At 35.1% G+C, this 23,508-nt stretch overlaps 1 protein-coding gene across 1 annotated transcript in view; it reads right to left on the bottom strand.

Annotated features, from left to right (window-relative positions):
- The window catches only part of PREX2 (phosphatidylinositol-3,4,5-trisphosphate dependent Rac exchange factor 2), a 417,236-nt gene that overhangs the window by 156,146 nt on the left and 237,582 nt on the right, over positions 1-23,508 (bottom strand). Inside the window, 5 exon segments of the mRNA XM_043975911.1 lie at positions 5,403-5,564; positions 8,667-8,851; positions 13,127-13,244; positions 16,906-17,042; positions 22,166-22,251. Of these exon segments, the coding sequence (XP_043831846.1) occupies positions 5,403-5,564; positions 8,667-8,851; positions 13,127-13,244; positions 16,906-17,042; positions 22,166-22,251 (688 nt within the window).

The following is a 23,508-nucleotide window of genomic DNA, read 5'->3' as shown; positions in this document are numbered from 1 at the left end:
CCATTTCTCCAACTCATTTTAAAGATGATGAAAGTGAGGCAAACAGGATTAAGGTACGTGCCCAGGGTCACATAAATAGTGTTTGAGGCCACATTTGAACTTGGATCTTCCTCACTCCAGGTGCATCACTCTATATATTTCCTGTACCACCTAGATGGCCCTGGCAAAGGCTTTATTTAGTCCAGAGCCCTCAAACTGAAGAACAGAATGGTTCAATCACTTGCTTAAAGGTCATGAAGACTTAGAGAGGTAAGATAGGTCTAGTCTTACATTCCTAAATTTGGACTCCTAGGTCAGTACACATTTCACTATATGACTCTGCCTTCTAAAACTATGTATGTAGATATGCATGTTTTATGTATGTTCACATGGATAAAAAAGAACTATCCTATGAATATTCATTAAATATTTAAATCAAAGCATCCTACACACACACACGACCAATTGTGGAAATTATTCTACAACTGAAGATTACCCCCAATTAAGAAGGGTATTAAAGAGAATTTATGGTTAAAGCTTTGCTTCAAACAGTACATATTTTATATCTGAATCACTCACACATTCTGTTCCATGGTGAATAAATCCCTGATCGTGTTTTAGTCAAGTCACGAGGAAGGTTCAAATCTCTCTCATATATATGCTGACAAACATTTAAGAACTATAAAACCAAGCTAAAAAAAAAATCCATAATGAGCTCAATAAGCCTGATAATAGGGGGCGGCTAGGTGGGGCAGTGGATAAAGCACCAGCCCTGGGATTCAGGATTACCTGAGTTCAAATCTGGCCCCAGACACTTGACACTTACTAGCTGTGTGGCCCTGGGCAAGTCACTTAACTCCCACTGCCCTGCCCCCCCCCAAAAAAATAAGCTTGATAATAGAAACATTAGGAACTTAATAGTTTCCATTTTTAGAATTTAAACTTTTGTAATCCAACTAAGAAAAAAGCTAAGACATTCTAAGACTTTGGTTACTATGGATACATTTTAGCTAAGAGAAAGTGGGATGTTTGCAAATTGTTCATCTAGAATAAAACTACATTGCTAATGTTAATATGCTTTAATGACTAAAATACGATAAAATTATAAATTGATAATAGTAAATGTTAGCACATATAGTGCCATCAATCTAGTATATGAATGAAGTTTGGCATATTATATTGTACACAGAGTAATATTTCAGACATTCTAACTGAATTCGAATGATCAGATTGTGCCAAAGCTCCTTGAAATTATCTCTCTAATCTTTGGCAATCTTGTCTTCCAAAAGGGAAAGAGATGTTCAATTAGACTAAATTCATCTATAGTCAACAAAGTACAATTCATAAAGAGTCAAAGAAATTAAGTCAATGGAACATTGTTTTCATTCCTCAATGAAAAAAACAAAGAAAATAATTATAATAAAAATCTACATGGTTCAATTCAGGATTTATACACCACTACTAAGAGTAGTTTATGTGACTTAAGACCTATTTATATTGAGACCATCTTCAAATATAAACAACCAAATACATGTTTAGGAAATATTTTCAGCTGTGACTTCCCTGTCAAACTCTAGATTTGCATCTCCAACCACATATATCTGCATTCCAGCTAGGGTATCAAACCTCAGGATGCTTTTTGTTTTGGGGGGGGGGCAGGGAGCAATGAGGGTTAAGTGACTTGCTCAGGGTCACACAGCTAGTAAGTGTCAAGTGTCTGAGGCCAGTTTTGAACTCAGGTCCTCCTGAATCCAGGGCCATTGCTTTATCCCCTGCGCCACCTAGCTGTCCCATATATCTGCATTCCAGTGTCCCACCTGTGCTTTAAATTTTATAAATGGTCAAAATCAAATTTAGTAATTTGATTCTAAAACCTGTTACTCCTTATGATATGAGGCCATTCCTCACTGGCCTATCTCCAAAATTTCTTTGAAAGAAGGTGGGTTTGGTTTTTTGTTTTTTTTTTTTCGGTTTTGGGTTCTTTGTTTGTTTGTTTTTGTCTTCACATCCTCATACACAACAGTGCCTAACCATAGTAGGCACTTAATACTGAAGATAACATTCTACTACTTAGAACATTTCATCGCCCTCTACTGGTTAAAAAGATGAAATTGAAAACTCTTAGTTCTACTTTCAAGAACTTTCACAATATAATGACATTTATTTCTTCCATGTACTATAGTCAAACTGAGTAACTTGCTACTGTCTTCCTCTACATACACATCCTGTTCTTTCCAAACACGATATTGTCCATGCTTATTCATCTTCCTGGAGTGTAACTTCTCTGCCTTTTCCTTCTATTGAAATACTACCTAGCTTTTAAAGAGCAACTAAAATCCTAGCTCTTCCGCTAAATCTTCTTTTATCTACATAGTTAATAATGAATTTGTTTTCATTTGAGATCAAGCACAATAATTGGTTTATACCTCTCTCATGGACTTCAATTCCTTTATATTTTATGTTATCATTATTTATACTTATTGTGAGAGGTGGCATGACAAACTTGATAGAATGTTGGACTTCTATCCAAAAAGACCTGAGTTCATATTCTGTCTCTGAGACATATTAGTTGGGTGACCACAAACAAGTCAATTAACCAGAACATCTCTCTAAGAATATTAGTTAAGAGATGATTTGCTCTTTCACATCAGTGAGAGAGTTTCAGCGCTGGGAATTTCCTAAATTGATAAGATTATAGAAGGATGCCTACACACACACACACACACACATACACACACACACACACACACATTATTTTCAAATGTACAAGAAGTTTCCAGGCACTGTGGTATTGTGACAAGAGCGCAGAATTTGGAATGAAAATATCTGTGTTGGAATCCCAGCTCATGAACTTAATATTCTGAGCAACTCTATGGCAAACTGAGAACCTCTCTGAGCATTAGTTTGCACATCTTCAAAATAGTGATAATGAGAATTATATTGTCCATCGCACAAGTTTTTTGTAATGACAATTTTGTGTAAATCCTTGGTGCTTTGCAAATGAGAGTCATTATGACCAATGAAGAAGCAGAACAGGAGTCTTTATCATAACCAAATTCTGTATGGGGCTTTGTGAAAAATTATTGTACAGAATGTGGAAGGGGATGACATAGGCACAAAGTACCAAGAAAAAAATAGATCAAGAATATTATTAAGTTAGTTAAGTGGTATCTAAGAACACAGGGAATGCAATGGGACTGGCACAACTTCTACTTTGATAGGTGATTTATTGGACCCCTATTTTATTCCAATCAGTATTAACCATGTTGATATGATTCCACTTGTCCGTCTGGCACCATAAGCATGCTCATTGACTTGGTAGGACCCCCTGAAAGATCAAGATAGGTCTATAAATGTGTGCTCACTTGCTCATTTGTCAACCAATGGGATTCTGTATTTTGGTTGGATTCTCCTGGAGTACCAAGGGCAAAGTCTATCAGTCAATAAAATTCTGTATTTTTGACCTGCCTCACCAGCACTGTCCAGGTATCAAGCACTATAAAAACTAAGGCCCTGGAGGACGTGGGTATCTCATATTGTAAGGAAGATTTGAGGTCCAGTTCATTAGTGAGGGCCATGGACCCTTTGATAGAGTTCTGCCTCAGTAGTTTTTTTTTTTTTTCAGATCAGACAATTTTGAAAATCTACAGACTACAGAGAACACAAGCAACAAGAATCCTTTGCACAAAAACTTTTGAGAAATTCAAGCATTACATGTTTGCCTCATCCATGAAGTACTGACGAGCATCATCAAGCAACAATGTAGACTCCCCTTCAAAGGGACACTCAGCTCTAATTTCAGGACAAAGAAAAAGACTGGATTGCAATTAATTCTCACTCAACTCAACAAATATTTAATATATACCACACAGGTGTGTAATGTATTGTGCTGTGTGTGCAGCAGTACATTCACAAATAAAGTCAGTGCTCCTGGTGCTTCTATAGTCAATTCCCCTTCTAGTGACTCCCTGATAGTTTTCTAGTGTTTGCTAAATTATATCCAGAGCAGAGATATTCACAGATGACTGTCAGTTCACATTAGTGACTACCACTGCTCTAAAGCCTATATGCCCACAGCTGGGAAACAAAACTCTGATAAAAGCCTGGGTCAGATGAAGTCCTAAGCTATTTCTTTTCATTGTACCAATTGAATTTATTTCTTTTTTCCAGTCCAAGAAAATGATGCCAAGCAGTATCCATGGGTAACAAAGGAAAAATTGATGGCACATTCCAGTGTTCCAAGGATAGAGTTCACAAAAGATTTTGGACCCTGGGCATTTTGACCTTCTACAACATCATCATCTACTTTGTTACCTTGTTTTAGCTAACTCTAAAATGGTTTGATTTTCTTCTTCTAGCCTCACTCATAGAAAGAATACAGTAATCATATGTTACATTTGTGTAATGTTTTGAGCTTGTCTTCAATGAAGTTTCATATGCTGGAAGAAAAGACTTGGGGAGTGTTTTTTATTATTTGTATCCATGAAAGAACATTGATAGGATACTTCCCAGAAACAAAGAGTTAAATTAAATCCAACAGTTCTTGGGAAACTTCTCAGAAACAAAGAGTAAAATTAAATCCAACAGTTCTTGGGGTAAAAAAAAAAGTATCAATACTTCTGATTTAAGCAATACTTTTAAATAAGAATTTTAAGATTGCAATGTGGGAAATTAATAATATTATTGCTTATCTTTTTTATGCTGAAATCAATAAACGCTAAAAAATGAGCAGTTCGATATAGAAAGTAGAACAGAAAAAGGATCATAAATGAAACTACAAATCTTTTAAGTATACCTCACTTTTTCTTTTCACTATATAATAAATTCAACAGATAACTTCTAAATCTTTCCTTTTTGTGTTACCAAAGGCCTTCATTCTGTTATTTTCTGAAATAAAATCAAACAAAACCATTTCAATGACCCACTTTTATTCTTTTCTCTTTTTTGTCACTGTTTTGGGGGGAAAGCCTCTCACTAACTACCACACTCCCCATTTGGGGAAAAGAAAAAGAAAAGCAAAACCATGGTAATAAATATTCAGTTAAGTAAAATATATTTCCATAGTGCTCTTGACCAAAACTGCATATCTTATTCCACATTTTGAATCCTATTAAGGGGAGAAATAATGAGAAAGATATTGTTTTCCTATAGTTCTAAAAGCTAGTCTACACCCTTTCTTCAAAAATTGAAAGTCATTGTAAGTACGTCTTCCCTAGTTAACATTTATTATGTGTATTTATCCATAAAAGGTTGCCTTGCTGTACAGTCAAAGGCAGACAGCAGCCTTCATAATATATATTTTGGGTAGATTCAATAGCAGGTTTCATCAGTAACTTCCATGAAGTGGCAAACATTTGTAAAAGAAAATAGTTGAATGAACTTTTACCAATCAATTACCCCATTAAAAATTATAAGAGTTTTACCTTTTTGTAACTGGATATTCGTCTGCATATGTGTTCAATTTTATCACTGCAAATGGTGCCAAATTTACTTTGGAGATCAGGAGGAATGACTTCATTTAAGGAGTTTAGACTAGTGCAGTTTTGCACAAAATGTTCATCACTTTTGGCCAGAGCTTCAAGAATCTGTAGTAGGAAAAACAACAAAATGAGACATTAAAATCAACAAACTTAAACAGCCATTAATTAGTAATACAGGAAAGCTTTACTTTTTACATATTTGTTTAGAGGTGGCTTGAGGTACATATTGAAAAGAGTTAAATAATGATCAATTCACTTTTCTGGTGGCTCATATTATGAAGACTACTGACTGCCTTTGACTGTACAGCAAGCCAACCCTTTATGGGTAAATAAACATAATAAATGTTTATTAGGGAAGATGGACTTAGAATTATTTTCTTTCAATTTTTGAGGAAAAGGGATAGACTAGCTTTTACAACTATAGGAAAACAGTATCTTTCTCATTATAGTATAAATCATTACACATATGTAAATATATATATTTTTTGAGGCAATTGGGGTTGACTTGGCCAGGGTCACACAGCTAGTACGTGTCAAGTGCCTGAGGCCAGATTTGAACCCAGGTTCTCCTGACTACAGGGCTGATGCTCACTGCGCCACCTAGCTGCCCCTCACATATATTTTTTATCTCAGCTTCTGTGCATAGCTTTTCTATTTAATGAATTCTGCTTACTAGTCAGACAAGTAGTCTGACATCTACACTAGATGTGCAGATGCTTAAACATTTAGGTTTAAGTCATGAGGCTTTCCAATGAAATGAAATTAATGGTGTAACAATTAGAATGATGCCACCTGCTGGAGAGCTACTGTAGGAAAGCTCCACCATGAGGAGAAGGTCTGAGGGCAAGCCAGGTGGCTTTTCTTTGGTGTCAGGGAGTGACGTTTGCTTGTGGGAGGAAGAAGAGGCGAGGCTGACTTTCTCGCTCTCTTTCGCCAGGACTCTCAGGGAAAGCAGAGCAGGAGAGCGGTAGCTCCCCAAGATAGATAGATGAATCTAGGCCTTTCTTTCTCTCTTCACCAAATACTTATTCTCCTTAATAAATGCTTAAAAGTCTAAACTCTTGCTAAAGCTTATAATTTATTGGCAACCACTCATTAGATATTTTAGACAGACTAGCTAGAATTTTAGTGCCTTACAATGGCATGGGGTATTTTAATATATCTGGGTTTTGAATGAACTTTTAAAGCTCACTTTATCTTAGAACTTTTATATTCTATTTTCTACTTGGTTAATCACTTTGCAAACCTGGATAGGAGACTTAAACTAAGATAGACTCCCCATTGACAAATGTAGACGTTTCCCACTAGTGCATTTTGGGATTCATGTGGCAATTAAAAAAAAAAGAATCTATTTTTCCTTGGGGGGACATCTTCAAGATTATTTTATGATGCATGCCAGTTGGGGAAAAAGAATTTAATAATAAATATTTATTTTATACCTATATGTTTTAAGAAAAGCATCAGAGACATATAAACTAAAATCAAGAGCCAGATTCACTGACTAGGAAAGCAGGAAATGTCTCAGTTAAAAATATTTAGGCATATACACCCAGGTCAAACCTGAGGTCATTTTAATGTCATTCAATATTTCTACATGAACATAACTGACTAGAATCTCTCAACCAGGCACCCAGTGCAACCCATAGACAGATACTACAAGTGGAGTCTTTACAGAGAGTTTCACATTACTTAACACTACTAGTCCTATGTATTTATTTCAGTGTTATGAACTGAATATACAAGAAATCACAAATACAATATAGAGAAAAATGAAGTAGGGATGGAAAGAGGAAGGGGGATTGCAGAAGTAGCTGGGCTGCTATCACAGGGCTGGGTGAGTCTTAGATCTTTAATTTTGTCAGTGTGAATATTCTTTTTATTTACGCAAAAGCAGAAACACTCTAGAACTCAATAGATGATCTTCCACAGCTGCTATAGCCAAAAAATACATCATCCTGTAGCCAACCTGGTGATGAGCTTATCCATACCTAACTTGATAAAATTAACCAGAACTTTTTGTCTGCTGGCATTGCCTTTGAGAGCCCAGCATTACATCTTCCTGACACAATAAGTCATCAGAAGGGCTATAGATAGCCAACATTTATGCAACATAAAATACAACATATATCCTTCACAAAAATTCTTAAGTAGAAAGTGGAAATATTATCCCATTTTACATATAATGTAAGTGAGAGTAAAAGTGATTTGCCCATGGTCATAAACTAGTTTGGGGATTTAAACTCAGATCTTTTGTTTCTAAGACCTTTGCTCTTCCCATTAAAATGAGTTGCCTCTCCTATGAATTACCATTATATATTAGCACTATGGGGTTAAGAACATTGAAAATTGTTTTGTCTGATATTTTAAAACTCAATCATTGATATAACAATATAGATTCTCAGAATTTAAAATGAATGTTAAAAACAATCCTATCAGGAAACAGATACAGGCATTTGTTGTTCTAAAACACCTATTTCACTTTATTAGGTAATTATTCAACTGTTGCTTTAATCATGAAATACTGACTTTCATAAATGAATTATGCCAATTACAATTAAATATAAAATTATAAATGATTGCAGAAGAATTTTTGATACATATTAGTATGAAACACATGTAATAGTATGAAATCAGTCTTCTCAAGAATACAAATTTAGTTTCCTTACTCTTTGTTGACTTTCAGCATATAAAACCATTAAACATGAGCTACAGTCTAACAATAACAATGTTTCAGGATTCTTAAATGCAGAGTTGAGCCAATTGTTTGGTCAGAAATGAGTATAGAAAAGGTTATAGTCATTTTTAACACAAAGCATTTTTCTATAAATACCTGAAAAAGAGGAGCATGCTATCTAATTGTGTGGTTTTTTATTTGAAATATCTGAATATTCTCTGTAAAAAGTATAAAAATAGGAATTAAGGGAATATAATGATCAGACCTTGACCTATAGTATAAAGTAGTAATTCTCAAAATTACCTTTTACCATTTAAAAAAGAAATAGAAAAATAGATCAGTGGAATATAGAAGGTACGCACAGATTTGGGATAAGGTAATAGAATGAAAAGTTATAGTTGAACATGGTGAAAACAGTTCAATAAATAAGATCACTTGAAAAATTAAAGCCCTAAGACTAAACATTTAAGTGGTAGGAGTTACAAAAATGTTTATTTTCAGTAGCACCCCACTGTCCCCAAGAGTTCTCATACCTTTGCAGTCAAGCTGAAGAAACCTTTGGGTTCAATCATTTTTTCTACCACATTGCATTTTATGCCGGCAGTACTATCATACTCATATACAACACCGTATTCCAGGTGCACATTGTCTACAGTCAAACTCACGTGGTCCTTCTTCCCATCAATGATGGCCATTGTGTTAAATTTGTCAATTACCTCTAGAATAAAGATAATTTTAATCCAGTCAATTCAGAAAAATACACTTTCTTAGATTCAAATGAAATTCAAGAGACTTTTAGTGTACACGCAAAAAAAGGTAAGGGTCCCTTATCCTAAGGTAAGGCACCCAAAGGCAAGGAACTGTTCTTGACAATTTTTTTGCTAATAAACACACATACATATATCACAAACTCCATAAGACCAGACAAAGGATTATAGGATCACATTTTTTAGATGTAGAAAGGACCTTAAAAGTCACATAGTTAAAACTCCTCATTTCACACATGAGGAAAAAAAAAAAAACTGAGGTTGAGAAATGTTAAGTGTCTTGCCCAACAAATTCTGCCTGGCAAACTGTTTAAATTACTTCAAGCTTAAAAATTAATAATGTAAGGATAAAAACAGTAGTACTAATCTCCCCATTTTTACAAAGGTTCACATTCATTAAAACAATTTGTTCAGGGGCAGCTAGGTGGCTCAGGGGGTAGAGCACCAGCCCTGGAGTCAGGAGGACCTGAGTTCAAATTCGGACTCAGACACTTAACCCCAATTGCCTCACAAAAACAAAACAAAACAAAACAAAAAAACCCAAATTTGTTCAGAAATTTCAGATAAAGCAAATACAATTAGCTCCTCTTAAAGATTATGAAATGAATTCAGAGATGCTAAGTGCCCAAGACCATGCCACAAATAAGCCAAAAAGTCAGCATTTAAGCCCAAGTTTTCTGATTCCAATTTCAGTACTTTCTAAGTGTACTAAGCTACCTCCAATATAATGACAATCAAATGTGAAAGGAAACAGGGAATATATAGCATTAGTTTGCTAGTTCTTTCAGATGGCATGTTATTGGTGAAGAAAATGACATGCCAAAAATGGGGTTTCACTAAAAACATCCAGATTTCTTCAAAAAGATATAAAAAAGGCAGTTCATCAAGGATCTTTTTTCCTTATCCATGAGAACAAACCAACTACTCAAGTCTCTGCCACTAGGTAACATCATATACTATATAGAAGGATAGATAATTAATGTACACCTGGTTAAGAAACTGTCAAGGGAAGAATAACTACAGCAATAGGTCCATGTAGGCATCAATCAAAATCAGATGATGACTATATCCTAAGAACATTATAAGATGCTTAGAATGAACCCTGAATGTCTGAAGCATCAGCTCCACTAGAGCTCATATGTGGCCTCATGGTATTTGGCAGAAAGTAATTCTTAGTGTTTTTAGAATATGCTTTGTGATTGAACATTGTAAATGGCTTTACATGGCATGGAAAGGAGTTTGTATTTTCTCTGAAAGACAATAGGCAGCCACTAAAACTACTTCAGGAGAGAAATGTCATAGTCATAACTGTGCTTTAGGAATATCAATCTGTAGCTGTGTGGCAAATAAATTAGAGGTAGAGGAAAGGAGAGACAAGGAGATCGACAGTGTGGTAAAAGGAAAAGAATGCTAGATCTGGAGTCAGAGGCCTTGAGTTTAAAGCCTAGCTTTGCCAATTACTTACCACCTATGTGCCCATGGGGAAGTTAGGTGCTCTTTATGCGTCTCTATTTCCTTGGCTGATTTGTGCGGGGAGAGGGTGGATAGACCATATGGAATCGACATCCATTTCTAAATCTGTGACTATTTCCAATAAATGTATTCTGGTAAGGGAGTTCATTTTCCTCTTTATATTCCTACCTCTTTATATGCCGACCATGGAGCATTGTGCATACAAACGCTTTGAAATGATCGTCAGGGTTATAAGGAAATCATTTACACATATCAAGTTTACAGACCAAAAGGAATTCATAAACACTATTTAATTTTGTTTTTTTTTTCTTTGTATTCCCACTGGTGTGGCATGGTCTCCGGCAAAAAGTGTTGTTATTGAGTAGTTTCCATTGTATGCCAGTCTTTTGGACCCCATTTGAGTTTTTCGTGGCAAAGGTACTAAACCAGTTTCCAATTCCTTCTCCAGTTCATTTTACAGATGAGGAAACTGAGGCAAACAAGGGTAAGTGATTTCTCCAGTGTTACACAGCTAGTAAGTATCTGAAGCCAGATTTGAAGTCAGAAAGATTAGCTACCCTACATGAGCAAACATACATAAAATGTTTTTTAAATTGTTTTGTTGCTGTTCAGTTGTGTCCAACTTCATGACCCCATTTGAGGTTTTCTTGGAAAAGATGCTAGAGTGGTTTACTATTTTCCAACTTATTTTTTAGATTGTTAAGAACTGAGACAAATGGGGTTAAATGACTTACCCAGGGTCACTCAGCTAGCAAGTATCTGAGGTCAGATTTGAACTCACAAAAATGAGTCTTCCTGACTTCAAAGCCCTTTCAAGCTGTTACATCTGAAAATTAAGGTAAACAGGGGGCAGCTAGGTGTTGCAGTAGATAAAGCACTGACCCTGGATTCAAGAGGACCTGAGTTCAAATCTGGCTTCAGACACTTGACACTTACTAGCTGTGTGATCCTGGGCAAGTCACTTAACTCTCGTGGCCCTGAAAAATTAAAAAGAAACAAAAAAGAAAATTAAACAGACAGTGGTCTAAGCATGATCAATTTATTAGTTAGGCTAGCAATAATAAAAAAATTGGGCCAATAGCCTCTCTCAATGGCAAAAGACCCTAAATGAGGGCTGAAAGAGTCTGTTAATGTATGTCTTCCTTCAGATTGACCTGACAGTATATCATTTGGACTTCTCCTGGTAAAGGTAAGACAATCTTGTTTGGTAGACATTTTAATGAAAGGGTGGGCAAAGAGTCATGTCAGCTCCTTCCCATTATTTACTTCCTCTTTGGAAGATGGGAATCATCCTCTGGTAATTGGATTAGTTTGTAAAACATGCATATGTTCTTTTGTTTGTTTGGTTTTGTTTTGGTGAGGCAATTGGGGTTAATTGACTTGCCCAGAGTCACACAGCTAGTAAGTGTCAAGGGTCTGAAGTCAAATTTGAACTCAGGTCCTCCTGAATCCAGGGCTGGTGCTCTACCCACTGTGCCACCTAGCTGCCCCTAACATGCATATGTTCTTAAAGAGAGACTTTGACTGAATCAACTTGAATTTTTTTTTTTTTTTTAGTGAGGCAATTAGGTTTAAGTGACTTGCCCAGGGTCACACAGCTAGTAAGTGTTAAGTGTCTGAGGCCGGATTTGAACTCAAGTACTCCTGACTCCAGGGCCGGTGCTCTATCCACTGCGCCACCTAGTTGCCCCGAATCAACATGAATTTAAAGTAGGTTGTGGGTGAGGTTACAAAGGTGTATGGGATGTTCAAGAGGACAACCAAACTCTTGTGTGATGGCTTGCTGAGCCTTTTTTAAGGGTTTTTCATCCACCTTTGGTGTCCACCTGATTCACCCAACTCTTACTTGTGGCTCCAAGAAGCTGTAGCTTGTGCAGGGGCCACATCCTGATAAACTATGTCAGGAGATCAGCTAAATCAGGTTAAAGGTAAGCAAGAGGCCTCAAACCTGTTGGTGAGCTATGTGGATATCTAATCCAAGCACGTGAAGACTTTCACTATAGGAATGGGAGGATGAGAATAATTTGTTCCAATGGTCCACCAGCCATAAGGATAGATGAAGCGGGTATTATGGAGCAGAGCACTTAGAGGCGTTAGGTCAGATTTGAAGATGTCAAGGTCACCCACTACATCTAGAAACTTCACCAATCTTCCTGATTTGTGTCTTGTCATTGGACTTCAGTGACTCAGGAAGAGACAAAGACAACAAAGGCAGAAATTCGATTCACAACAGAATTTAATCCTAAATTGATTTGATAAAAGCTGGGACTTCAGGCAAGTTTCTAGGGAATGTGGGTGAAGGGTGAAGTTACTAAGGTAGGGAGTTTGGACTTACTTGACATGGGAGAGATTTAAAACCTATACCAGCTTGACAAGGTCTTAAAACTAGAATGAAAATCAATTTTCAATTTTACAACTGTAACAAAGTTCAGAAATATATGCTATTATTGTATTATTTTCAACAGAATACTTCATACTTAAATTACCTGAACATTTACATGAAAGTGCTATTCTAGGAAAATGTCTTGATTTCACAAGAGTTACTTGGTATTTCAGTGACAAGTGAGATGTTACATTTTTTCACGATACCAGTAATAAAGCCATGATTTTCTAAAGCTCTTACAATGAAGAGATTATCTATTTTTCTTTGGTAATCAATAGGGTATTCTCACAGAAGTACTTTTGTTGAAGAAGATCTATAATTATAAGATAAACAAAAATGAAAAAGAATGTTATATGGGGAAATGTAATACCTTCCACTTTGCAATCAAAAGCATCCCCTCCATCATCCCCAGGAGGTTTGGAATTTGTTTTCTGAAGATCTTCTTGGGCACTCTCAATGCTGTTATAGACCCACTGTATGGAATCTTGCTGAAATGGGAAAGAATGTCAAAGGCTATAAATGCTCTCTCTATGCAATAGTCCCCAAAGGTATGTGCACATGCATGTAAAACAAAACCACACAATATTAAAAAAATAAAATAAAATAAAAGCTCCCTCACTTTAAAAGTTATTAAAAGTATATAATTTATCTACGGTTCAAAATTCTTTTTTTTTAGTGGGGCAATGAGGGTTAAATGACTCGTCCTGGGGCATACAGCTAGTAAGTGTCAAGTGACGAGGCTGAATTTGCGCTCAGATCCTCCTGAATCCAGGGCCGGTTCTTTATCCACTGCACCACCTAGCTGTCCTCTACAGTTCAAAATTCTTAATGCAGTTTATTTTTTCTTGTAGCTTGTTTTAAAAGAATGAAAATGTGAAAAAAAAGGTAAATAAACATTATTTACACTAAACAGTAGTGAAACAAAGTAAAACTTCTGAAAAGATGAATGGGTTATATTTAAAATTATATACTGAAATTACTCAATTATGAATTTCTTTTTATAGAATACTTTTACCATAAAGTGTTAAAATGTATAACCTAACTTCAATGATATATTGGAAATCTACTGATGAAAGCAAGATCTATAATGGTATGAAATATTTAACGTGGCTCCTGCAGGCATATAATCTATATCAAATTGCTTATTATCTCAAGGAGTGGGCAGGAGAGAAAGAGAGGGAGGGAGAGAATTTGGAACTCAAATTTAATAAAAGGAAAAATAAAATACAAAATAGAAGAAGAAAAAAGAAGATATGAAAAGATACTTTGACCCTGCTCTTTTGCAGTGGTATTTTCCACAGGTGTGGAACATTGAATATATTTTCATCGTATTTATCAATTTTGCTGATTTTTTTCTTTTCCTTTATTTTTTGCTTTTATTTAAAGATATTTTTATAATGTTGGAATACTTTCTGGAGAGTGAAAATGAGTGGGATGTTAGGAGAAATTTTGGTCATGTAAAAATTAAAGATATCAACAAAATGTAAAGATAATACCTGACATGGGGCTTAGGATGACCAGATAACAGGACAGACATATCAAGAAGTCAAGGGACTATTAAAGTTTAAACTGGCCAACTACATATCAGGACAGACACATCTAAGAAGTAAGGGGAAATAAAATTCTATAGCAGGGGAAAACAGTTCTTTGTGGTTACTACCTGAGCTAGGAGACAGACATAACTCCAGAGGTCAGGACTATCATTAAAAAAAAAAATCCCCTTGACTCTCAGGAATCTTTCCCCACCCCACCCCCAAAAGGAATTTTCAATTTTTAGGTGGTCACCTCATCTATCCTCTATAAAACCTTCTGCCTTCCTTCTGCTCTGGGAGGAAGAGGTTTCTAACCCATCTCTTCCACTTACATCTTGGTGACTTTCTCTTGTGCCAAATAAAAGACCATTTTAATTCTAATTCGATTGTGAGCAAGAGTAGTTTTTTTTGGTGTGGTGCAATGAGGGTTAAGGGACTTGTCCAAGGTGACACAGCTAGTAAGTGTCAAGTATCTGAGGCCAGATTTGAAATTAGATCCTCCTGAATCCAGGGCCAGTGCTTTATCCACTGTACTACCTACTGGCCCCAAGAGTATATTCTTTATAGAGGAATACCTAATGACCCCCACCACTTTCTCTCATGACAATATCCAAACTTGATCTACTAGGGAAAAAATGGAGTGAGAAAAAGACTGTCATGACAAAATGCAATTTCATTATTTTTTTCCTGCTTGACATAAGAGCGACATTCAAATGAGTTGCAGTGAGGCAAATGTCAAATCAACATAATGGCAAGGGTTTTGGAATTGGGTTGGCGGTAAAGGAATGGAGAGATTTCTAACAATTAGAGCTGTCCCAAGTAGAACAATGGACTGCCTCATGAAGTAGTGAGTTCTCCATCACTGGAATTCTTCAAGCCTCAATGACAACTTGAGGATTTCTAGTCAGAGTCATGTCAAACTAAATGACCCTGAAAACATTTCTAGCATTTGTAATTTTGTGAGAAGTATGAAAATCTCTTCATGATGCTAAGTATCTAAATGAAAGAATTTTTCCTGCTTATTTCACAAGTTTGGTTAAAAATTAAAGCATCTGTTAACCTCCTTAAGCAGGAAACATTGAAAAAAATCCAATAAATTTTTTTGAGGGGATGAGGCAATTGGGGTTAAGTGACTTGCCCAAGGTCACACAACTAGTAAGTGTTAAGTGTCTGAGGCCGGATTTGAACTCAGGTCCTCCAGACTTCAGGGCCAGTGCTCTATCCACTGTGCCACCTAGCTACCCCCAATAATTTTTTTGACATGGTTTCGTGAGGTAGAGTTTTTAATGTTTCTTTTTCTTTGGTAATAAGGATAGGTTTGCAGAGCTCAATAGGTTTTGAGAACTATTGGGGAAGTAGACAGGACACTGAAAAGAGTACTGGATTTGGAGTTAGAGGACCTAGACTATTCTCACTCTGTCATTTGCTACCTGTGTGTCACCTTCAGAACATGTTATTTAACTTCTCTAGGTCTCAATTTCCTCATCTGTAAAGTAAGGAGGTTGGACACATTGACCTCTAATGTCTCCCCACCCAGTTCTAGCTCAATGATCCTTGGATTCCATGTTAACCAGCCTCGGGGTGGGGGGAGGGGGGGAAATATATATCTATATATATATGTGTGTGTGTGTGTATGTATATATATATATAAAGGTTTTACATTTCAAAAAAAGGCAAAAATATATAGCCTTAATTTTTTAAGCTCATAAATACATAAATTTTGTTGTTGTTCAGTTGTTCAGTTCTGTCTGAGTCTTTGTGACTCCATGGATCATAACATTGTCCATGGGGTTTTCTTAGCAAAGATACTGGAGTGGTTTGCCATTTCCTTCTCCAGTAGATTAAGGCAAACAGAGGTTAGGTGACTTGGCCAGGATGACACAGCTGGTAAATGTCTGAAGCTGAATTTGAAGTCAAGTCTTCCTGACTCCAGCACTCTATCATTTATCCACCTAGCTATCTTCTAGGCAAACAGAGAGTAGGTGACTTGCCCAGGGTCACATGGCTAGTAAGTGGCTGAGGTCAAATTTGAACTCAGGTCCTCTTGACTTCTGGCCCAGTACTGTATTCACTGAGGCATCTAGTTGCCTCTGCCAAATACATAAATAATCACTAACAAAGCACAAATTGCATGAATCACTGAGTTTCTTCTGGGGCAGTGTTACATTACAGAAATACAGACACACTTCAGATGCAGAAAGGCACTCTTTACAATCCCATGCATGTATAACTCAGTGTAATTTTCTAAAGCACTACAGGGTCAAGAAAAAGACCAATCTTCAGAATTCTAATATGATGAAGTTAGCTCTGACATTAAAATGGGACCTTTTTTTTCTTGGAGCACCTTCTAAATAGGCAATGGTTCTATTCTATAACAAAAGAATGCAATCCTTTAAACTAATACTTTTGTGATGTAGATAACAATAGCCAGTTGTGTATAAATAAAACCAATTTTATCCATTGTCAATATGAGAGTTGAAATGCTGAGCTAAAAGCTGACTTTTGAACAGGAAATTAACATCATCTTGCTATTATCTAATTGTGCTCTTCTATACTCCAGGGTAGGCATGGATTTCTACTTAGCAAGAATAAGATGACAAACAGAATGGGGAGTTACCTTCATTGGTCGCCTATATTTCCTACAGGCTGTGACATGGGCAATTACACTAGCATGTGTCTCCTTGCTGACATTAATTCCATTTACTTTGATTATGCACTGTCCAGGGTGAAGACCAGCAGCTGCAGCCACAGTACCTTTAAAAAAATGGGAAAATTGCCAAAATTTAACTTAAGTATTTTTAAATTATTATTCTAGCAGTAACTAAAGGAAATACTTTTAATCCCTCACAGGAAATTCATTTGCAAAAGTATTACAAAGCAACTTTTCTAATATTAATTACAGGGATTTATTCCCCCTTTCAAGATCACATCAATCTAATTTCCTAAAACATGTAATCCTAAAGTCAGAAAGTCTAAAATGTTTCATCTTGCCATTTATGATGTTAATTGCCAATAACTTAACATTGAAGCAGAATTATACTGAAAAAACCTAACATAGGCACCCCAAAGAGAAGTTTTAACAAGAAAAAAATCTTGTAGAAAAAATATACACACACATATATACACATACATATAAATATATTAGTATGTGTGTATATATGTTTGTGTGTGTGTTTGTGTATATATATATATCTCACAGATTTTCTGTTCCTACTCATCAAATTGAAGAGGAGAAGCAATTATACAAATTTTTTAAAAAGGACGACAGCGACAGCACCTACTATGTGCCAGGCATTGTGTAAGTGCTTTACAAATATTAGTTCAATTAATATTTAGGGCAAGCCTGTTGTTGTGGTAGGTGCTCTTATTATTACTATTTTATGATTGAAGAAACTGAGGTGGACAATGTTTAAATTACTAGAGTAGACAGAGGTTAAATGGCCAAAGTCACACAACTAGTAAGTGTCTGAGGCTGGGTTTGAATTCAGGCCTTCCTGACTTCAGGCCCAGTTCTCTGTTGGGCCACTCAGTTCCCCCAATTTGCTAAGGACACAAAAACAAAACTTCTTTTCCTCAGCTATTCTGATATTTGCTTAAATTCATTCTGTCTTTGTGGGTTCAAGCTTAAATATAGAGATTTATCTCTGTAATAAAACATGGAAAACATTTATTAGCTTATTTCAGTGCCCTTCCAGACTTATTTTATTTCCTGACTAGCCTTCAGTTGTCTCACCTTTGAATAAATACAATAGGCTATTAATGAATAAGATTATCATTGCATTGCCTAGACAAAAAAAATTAATTCAATTTTGTCTGCATTAATACAAGTAAGATGTTCAGAAGAAAGGTGACAGTCTTGATAGACTTTAACTTTCTCTTACCACATTGCTCTATCTTTAGAGAGAGAAGAACAAAATGAGATCCAGAAGGTAGTAGCTGAGGATGATAATGAAACTTAAACATATGTCAATATGATGAATGGTTAAAAGAACAAGAGATATTAACATGGAAAAGAGAATACCTACAGAACCATAATAGCTATCTTTCAACTATATGGTGGGGTGATGCAATGGATAGAGTGTGAACCCTGGAGTCAAGAATACCTGAGTTGAAATCTGAAATGTACAAATAAGATATATTAGGCAGTTAGTGGATGGAGTGACAGGCCTGGAGTCAGAACAACTCGTTCAAATCTCCCCTGAGTCACCTATTAGCTGTGTGACCCTGGGCAAGTCACTTAATCTGGTTTGCCTCATCTGTAAAATGAGCTGAAAAAGGAAATAGAAACCACTCCAGTATCTTTGCTGACAAAACCTCAAATGGGGACACAGAGAGTTGGACATGACTGAAAATGACTCAACAACAACAAAAATGTATAATAATGATTAGATCTATTTTGTGAAGTAATTATGAGATAAAAATAGAGCAAATTGGTATGTGACAGTAGGTAGTTTGAAATAAAGGAGACAAGGAAGAACTAACATTCTTAGATTTGTCTATAACATTCACTAGTGAGGAGAAATGATTATTTCTCCCTCATATTAATAATCAAAACACCTACTCTTCCAAGGGCATAAACTGAGCCCACCACCATGAGAGGTCTTTGGCATTTGAAAGTGTCACTGATCCTCTATTAATGAAATGCTAGTACTATTAATAAAATGATTAATTACTCAGAAACTCTGTCTCTTGAACTTTTAAAATGTCACAATAGACAGTGAGTTCCAAATTATTGGTAATATTCAAACTGAGGTTGTATTACCTACCACTTATTGAGGATTCAGTATAGAGATTCATGAATCATTTATGGGGTTAGACTGACTAGGTGACCACACTGGTCCCCTGCAATAATTAATATATAATTCTATTCTGATCACTAATATTTATTTACCTCCAGGATCAAATTCAAATCTTCTGTCATTCAAAGCCCTTCATAACCTATCCCTGCCCTACCTTTGAGTCTTTTTATACCTTTCACACACAAAGCCCCCTAAAATGCCCTCTTCCATCCAGGGACACTGGCATCCTTACTGCTCTACAAACAAGACTCTCCATCTCTCATCTCTGGGAATTTTCTCTGGCTGTCTCCCCTACCTAGAACTGCTCCCTCCTCATCTCTGCCTCCTTTCTTCCCTGTCATCCTTCAAACCCAACTAAAATTGAACCTTCTATCAAAATCCTTTTTAATCCCTTTCAATTGTAATATCTTCCCTCCATTAATAATTTCTTATTTATCCCATTCATACCTTGTTTGCATATATTTGTGTACTTCTTGTTTCCCCCATTAGACTGAGAGTCCTTTGAAAGCAGGAACTATCTTTTGCCTTTGTTTACATCCCCAGTGTTTAGCACAATGGCTGCCGCATAGTAAGTCCTTATTGATTGACTGATATTATGGATTTTTCCTTAATACCATAAAAATATTTTCCTATTAAAAGTAAATCAACCTAAATATGAGATTGAAAAAATCTACTGAGATATGACCTAGCTTTTCTTCTAGGTACATCTTTATATGCATATGTAGCAATTTAATTTTTTTGCTCTGATTTGCAAACTGTTCTTAAAAGGCAAGTGTTACAAAATATTATTATTTTGTATGGACTTAGTTTATTTTCTTTAAATCTCCAGTCCTTTTATTTTGTCACAGAAATAAGCTTAAGATAAGGAAATCTAAACTGTTGATAAATTGACTAGAAGTAATTAGCTGACAACTAGTTTTCAGTATGGGAAAATTCCCCTCAGTCTAAAAGAAGCAAATGTTACAAATGAAGATGTTAGAAAAAAAGGTGAAACTGGTTCCCACATGAAGATATACTACCACTGCCTCAGTGCAGTACTATACTCTGAGCCAAAACATGCATCTGTTGTCCTGTAGACAGCCAAAGATAGCAGATATCTTGTGGGAAAATCTGTCCATCTCACTAAAACCCAAGATAGTTCTGTCAAATTGCACGCTTCCCTTTAAAAATGTGTTTGATTTCAGATTCATATTTTTCATGAAACATAAAGTCAATTATTTACTTGGTAGCAAGTTTTACAAACTGATGAAGTATACTTCTCCCCAAATAGATTAAGGCCAACGACTGTCTTTAGCCTCTTTTTGTCTTGTCAGAGCTTCTACATTGTACTTTACATTATTCTGACTGAAGCATTTTCCTTTAGTGATAATATTCAAGCAGAAAGAGAATATCAGTGATCTTTTAAATTATTCTCCAAGGCCAAAAAGGGGGAGATATACCTTTATGTTAGAAAAATGAAAAGTAAGGCATCTAGTTTTGGTATCGCATTTTGGAGCATTACAAAATTAGTGTATTATGAAAATTTTTAACTGTGTAACAATCCATATTATAAAAATTTTAAGAAAAATGTTTTTTATTTTTAATTCATTTTTAAAATTTTATTTTATTTTAATAAAAATATCTTAATAAACTTCCTTGCAGAGAATTTTCAGAGGATTGAATCAGCATTTGATGAAATATACTTGGTTTGAAAGTTTCTGTATAACATTAAATTTTTAGATCAATTAGATTCTGACCTGGAGCTGTAAAGTTCTTTAATGCTGTAGTCAAAATCACTCAATCAAATGTTAATATTTCATATTGATCACATTAACAAATGTCTAATTTCTTAGTAAGTATTATGTGTCCCAGAATAGACACAAATGTTTTTCAACTATAAAGTTATCTCATAAAAGATAGCAAGCTGTTTACTATATTTGGCAACTACTTTCTTAAATTTTCTTCACTGCACTAGCATGGGTTCAATTATTAATTTATATATCTTCTTAAAGTGACTATAACTTGAATAAACCATTTGCATAGTATAAGTTAATATTTTTAATTAAGCAATTAAAATATTTACCCATTTTCTTCACTGCTCTAACATGAGTTCAGTTATTTTCTGTCCAATGAATCACTTTTAATCTTGCAGATAATTCTGATCTTGAATATTCACATGGATGGAATTTGGATAAAAATAACCATTTGGAAATGACCAAAAAAATGAATATGTTTAAAAAAAAGCTATGATTAAAAGACAACCTAGGCAGAACTGGAGTATGCTTTGAGACATTTGTAAGACTACCTATTTTCATTAGCAATCTTGCATCAGTGATAAACTTCTTCACCCTGGATGCTCATTCAATTCCAGGCCAACTTCTCACATTGGAAGTACCTTCAACTCCAGTGGCCTCACCTTCTGACTGGATGATTCTTCCCAGAACCTCTAATTTAAGGAAGAGGTTCCAGTCAAAGATGTCTTCATCCTTCCCCAGATTGAACAACTGACTCATTTCCAAAAGACTTTCTCTACCATTTGTTGGCTAAGTAGCTTTTTTCCCCAAACCCTTTTTTTTAAGCTTCTTATTATGTGTTATGTTTCCCTACTAGTATATAAACTCCTTGAGAGGAAGTACTATTTTTTTCTTTCTGCTTCAATTTGTATACCCAGCTTTTAACACAGTGTCTGACACATGGTAAGAGAGCAATAAATCTTTATTGGCTACCCAATTGAAATTAGAAATTTTGTTTTCAAAAGGAAAATGGAAAAAAAACAGTCAACATACTATATTTTGGGGCAGGGAAATGAGGGTTAAGTGACTTGCCCAGGGTCACACAGCTAGTAAGTGTCAAGTGTCTGAGGCAAGATTTGAACTCAGTTACTCCTGAATCCAGGGCTGGTGCTTTATCCATTGTACCACCTATCTACACCCACAACATGGTATTTTTTTTAAAAATCTATTACCATTGGATTAAAAAGTGAAATATGAACAAGTTCAAAATGCTAACTATATCATTAATATAACCCAATAAGAAATTTGAAGAATAAAGGTAGTAAATCAGAAAAAAAAAATCTGACACTTAGATTGAATTTCATACCTCTTCCAACAGCATGTACCACAGAAGGACCAAATCCCCGAATCTGGAATCCAAGACCATCTGCTGAATCTGGAATTTTCACTGTCCTAATTTCAATCAAAACCCAAAATAAAACAATAAAGGTTTAATGGTCATTAAAACACATATATACTTAATCTGTTATGCATTTAGATTATAAAATTAATGTAAAATAATATGAAAGTTGAGATTATTCTATTTTAATTACATGAAAAATAGAACATTTAAACAGAATTCTGCAGAATTCTCCAAGAATGGCTCCAAGAAATAGCTATTTCAAGCAATATAGAAAATAAACTAAATATCATATTTTGTTAGTTTTGTTCTTGTAATTAACTTTTTAGTATCACATAAAGAAACAAAGCTGAACTTTGAATGACAGCTATTCTCAGCAATACAATGATCCAAGGGAACTCTGAAGAACTTATGATGAAAAATGCTATCCACCCCTAGAGAAACAACTGATGGTGTCTGAATACAGATTGAAGCATAATTCTTTTTTACTTACTTTATTTTTCTTGAGTTTTTTGTCTGTTTTCTTTTACAATATGAATAATATGGAAATGGCTTACCTGGCTACAAATATATAAGCTATATCAAATTGCTTGCCTGCTCACTGGGAGTGGTTTATAGGAAGTGAAAAAACTTGGAATTCAAAATTTTTAAAATGAATGTTAGAAATTGTTTTTACAAGCAATTGGGGGGAAATAAAATAATAAATCTAAAAAGAAGCAAAGCTGAACAAGAAGTATGCTAAAATGAACTTCACAAAAACCATACAAAAATTAAAGAAAATCAGAAGGCTTGCAATAAATAAGAAGGGGGGAAATCAAGAACATTAGGCACACTTAAAATAAATGGAATATCACACAGAAAACTGCTTAAAATCCCAATACATTTTCCAAAAATTATGTCTAGTTATAAAAACAAACTGAGGAAAAATAAGCATGAATGAATAGATGATTGAATGAAGTGTATATAATAAATATGAGTAGATAATTTTCATACTGATGATAAAAGGTAGTTTCCAAATGGGAAAGTGATGAAAATTATAAAATTATAAGGTCTATAAAATCATGAAAACAAATTTCACTAACACTTCAAGGACATGTTAAGCAGTCTGAAGTAAGGTAACATGAAGGGTTAATTACAGAAAAGTATGTCACAGCACTATGGCTACCCCTCTAAACTATTGGTTTGGCCAATTCATCGCACTGAATATTTCAGAATGGGTCATTAACTGGGTTTAGTTCTGTGGGAAAAGGCAAAATACTCACCTGAAATAGAAGCTATACAAGTACTCTAATAGAAATGAAAATAATTTA

Source organism: Dromiciops gliroides, chromosome 1 (assembly GCF_019393635.1).
Source record: "Dromiciops gliroides isolate mDroGli1 chromosome 1, mDroGli1.pri, whole genome shotgun sequence".
Lineage (NCBI taxonomy): Eukaryota > Metazoa > Chordata > Mammalia > Microbiotheria > Microbiotheriidae > Dromiciops > Dromiciops gliroides.
The sequence above is the reverse complement of the archived record's forward strand: the minus strand, read 5'-3'. Positions and strand labels throughout refer to the sequence as shown.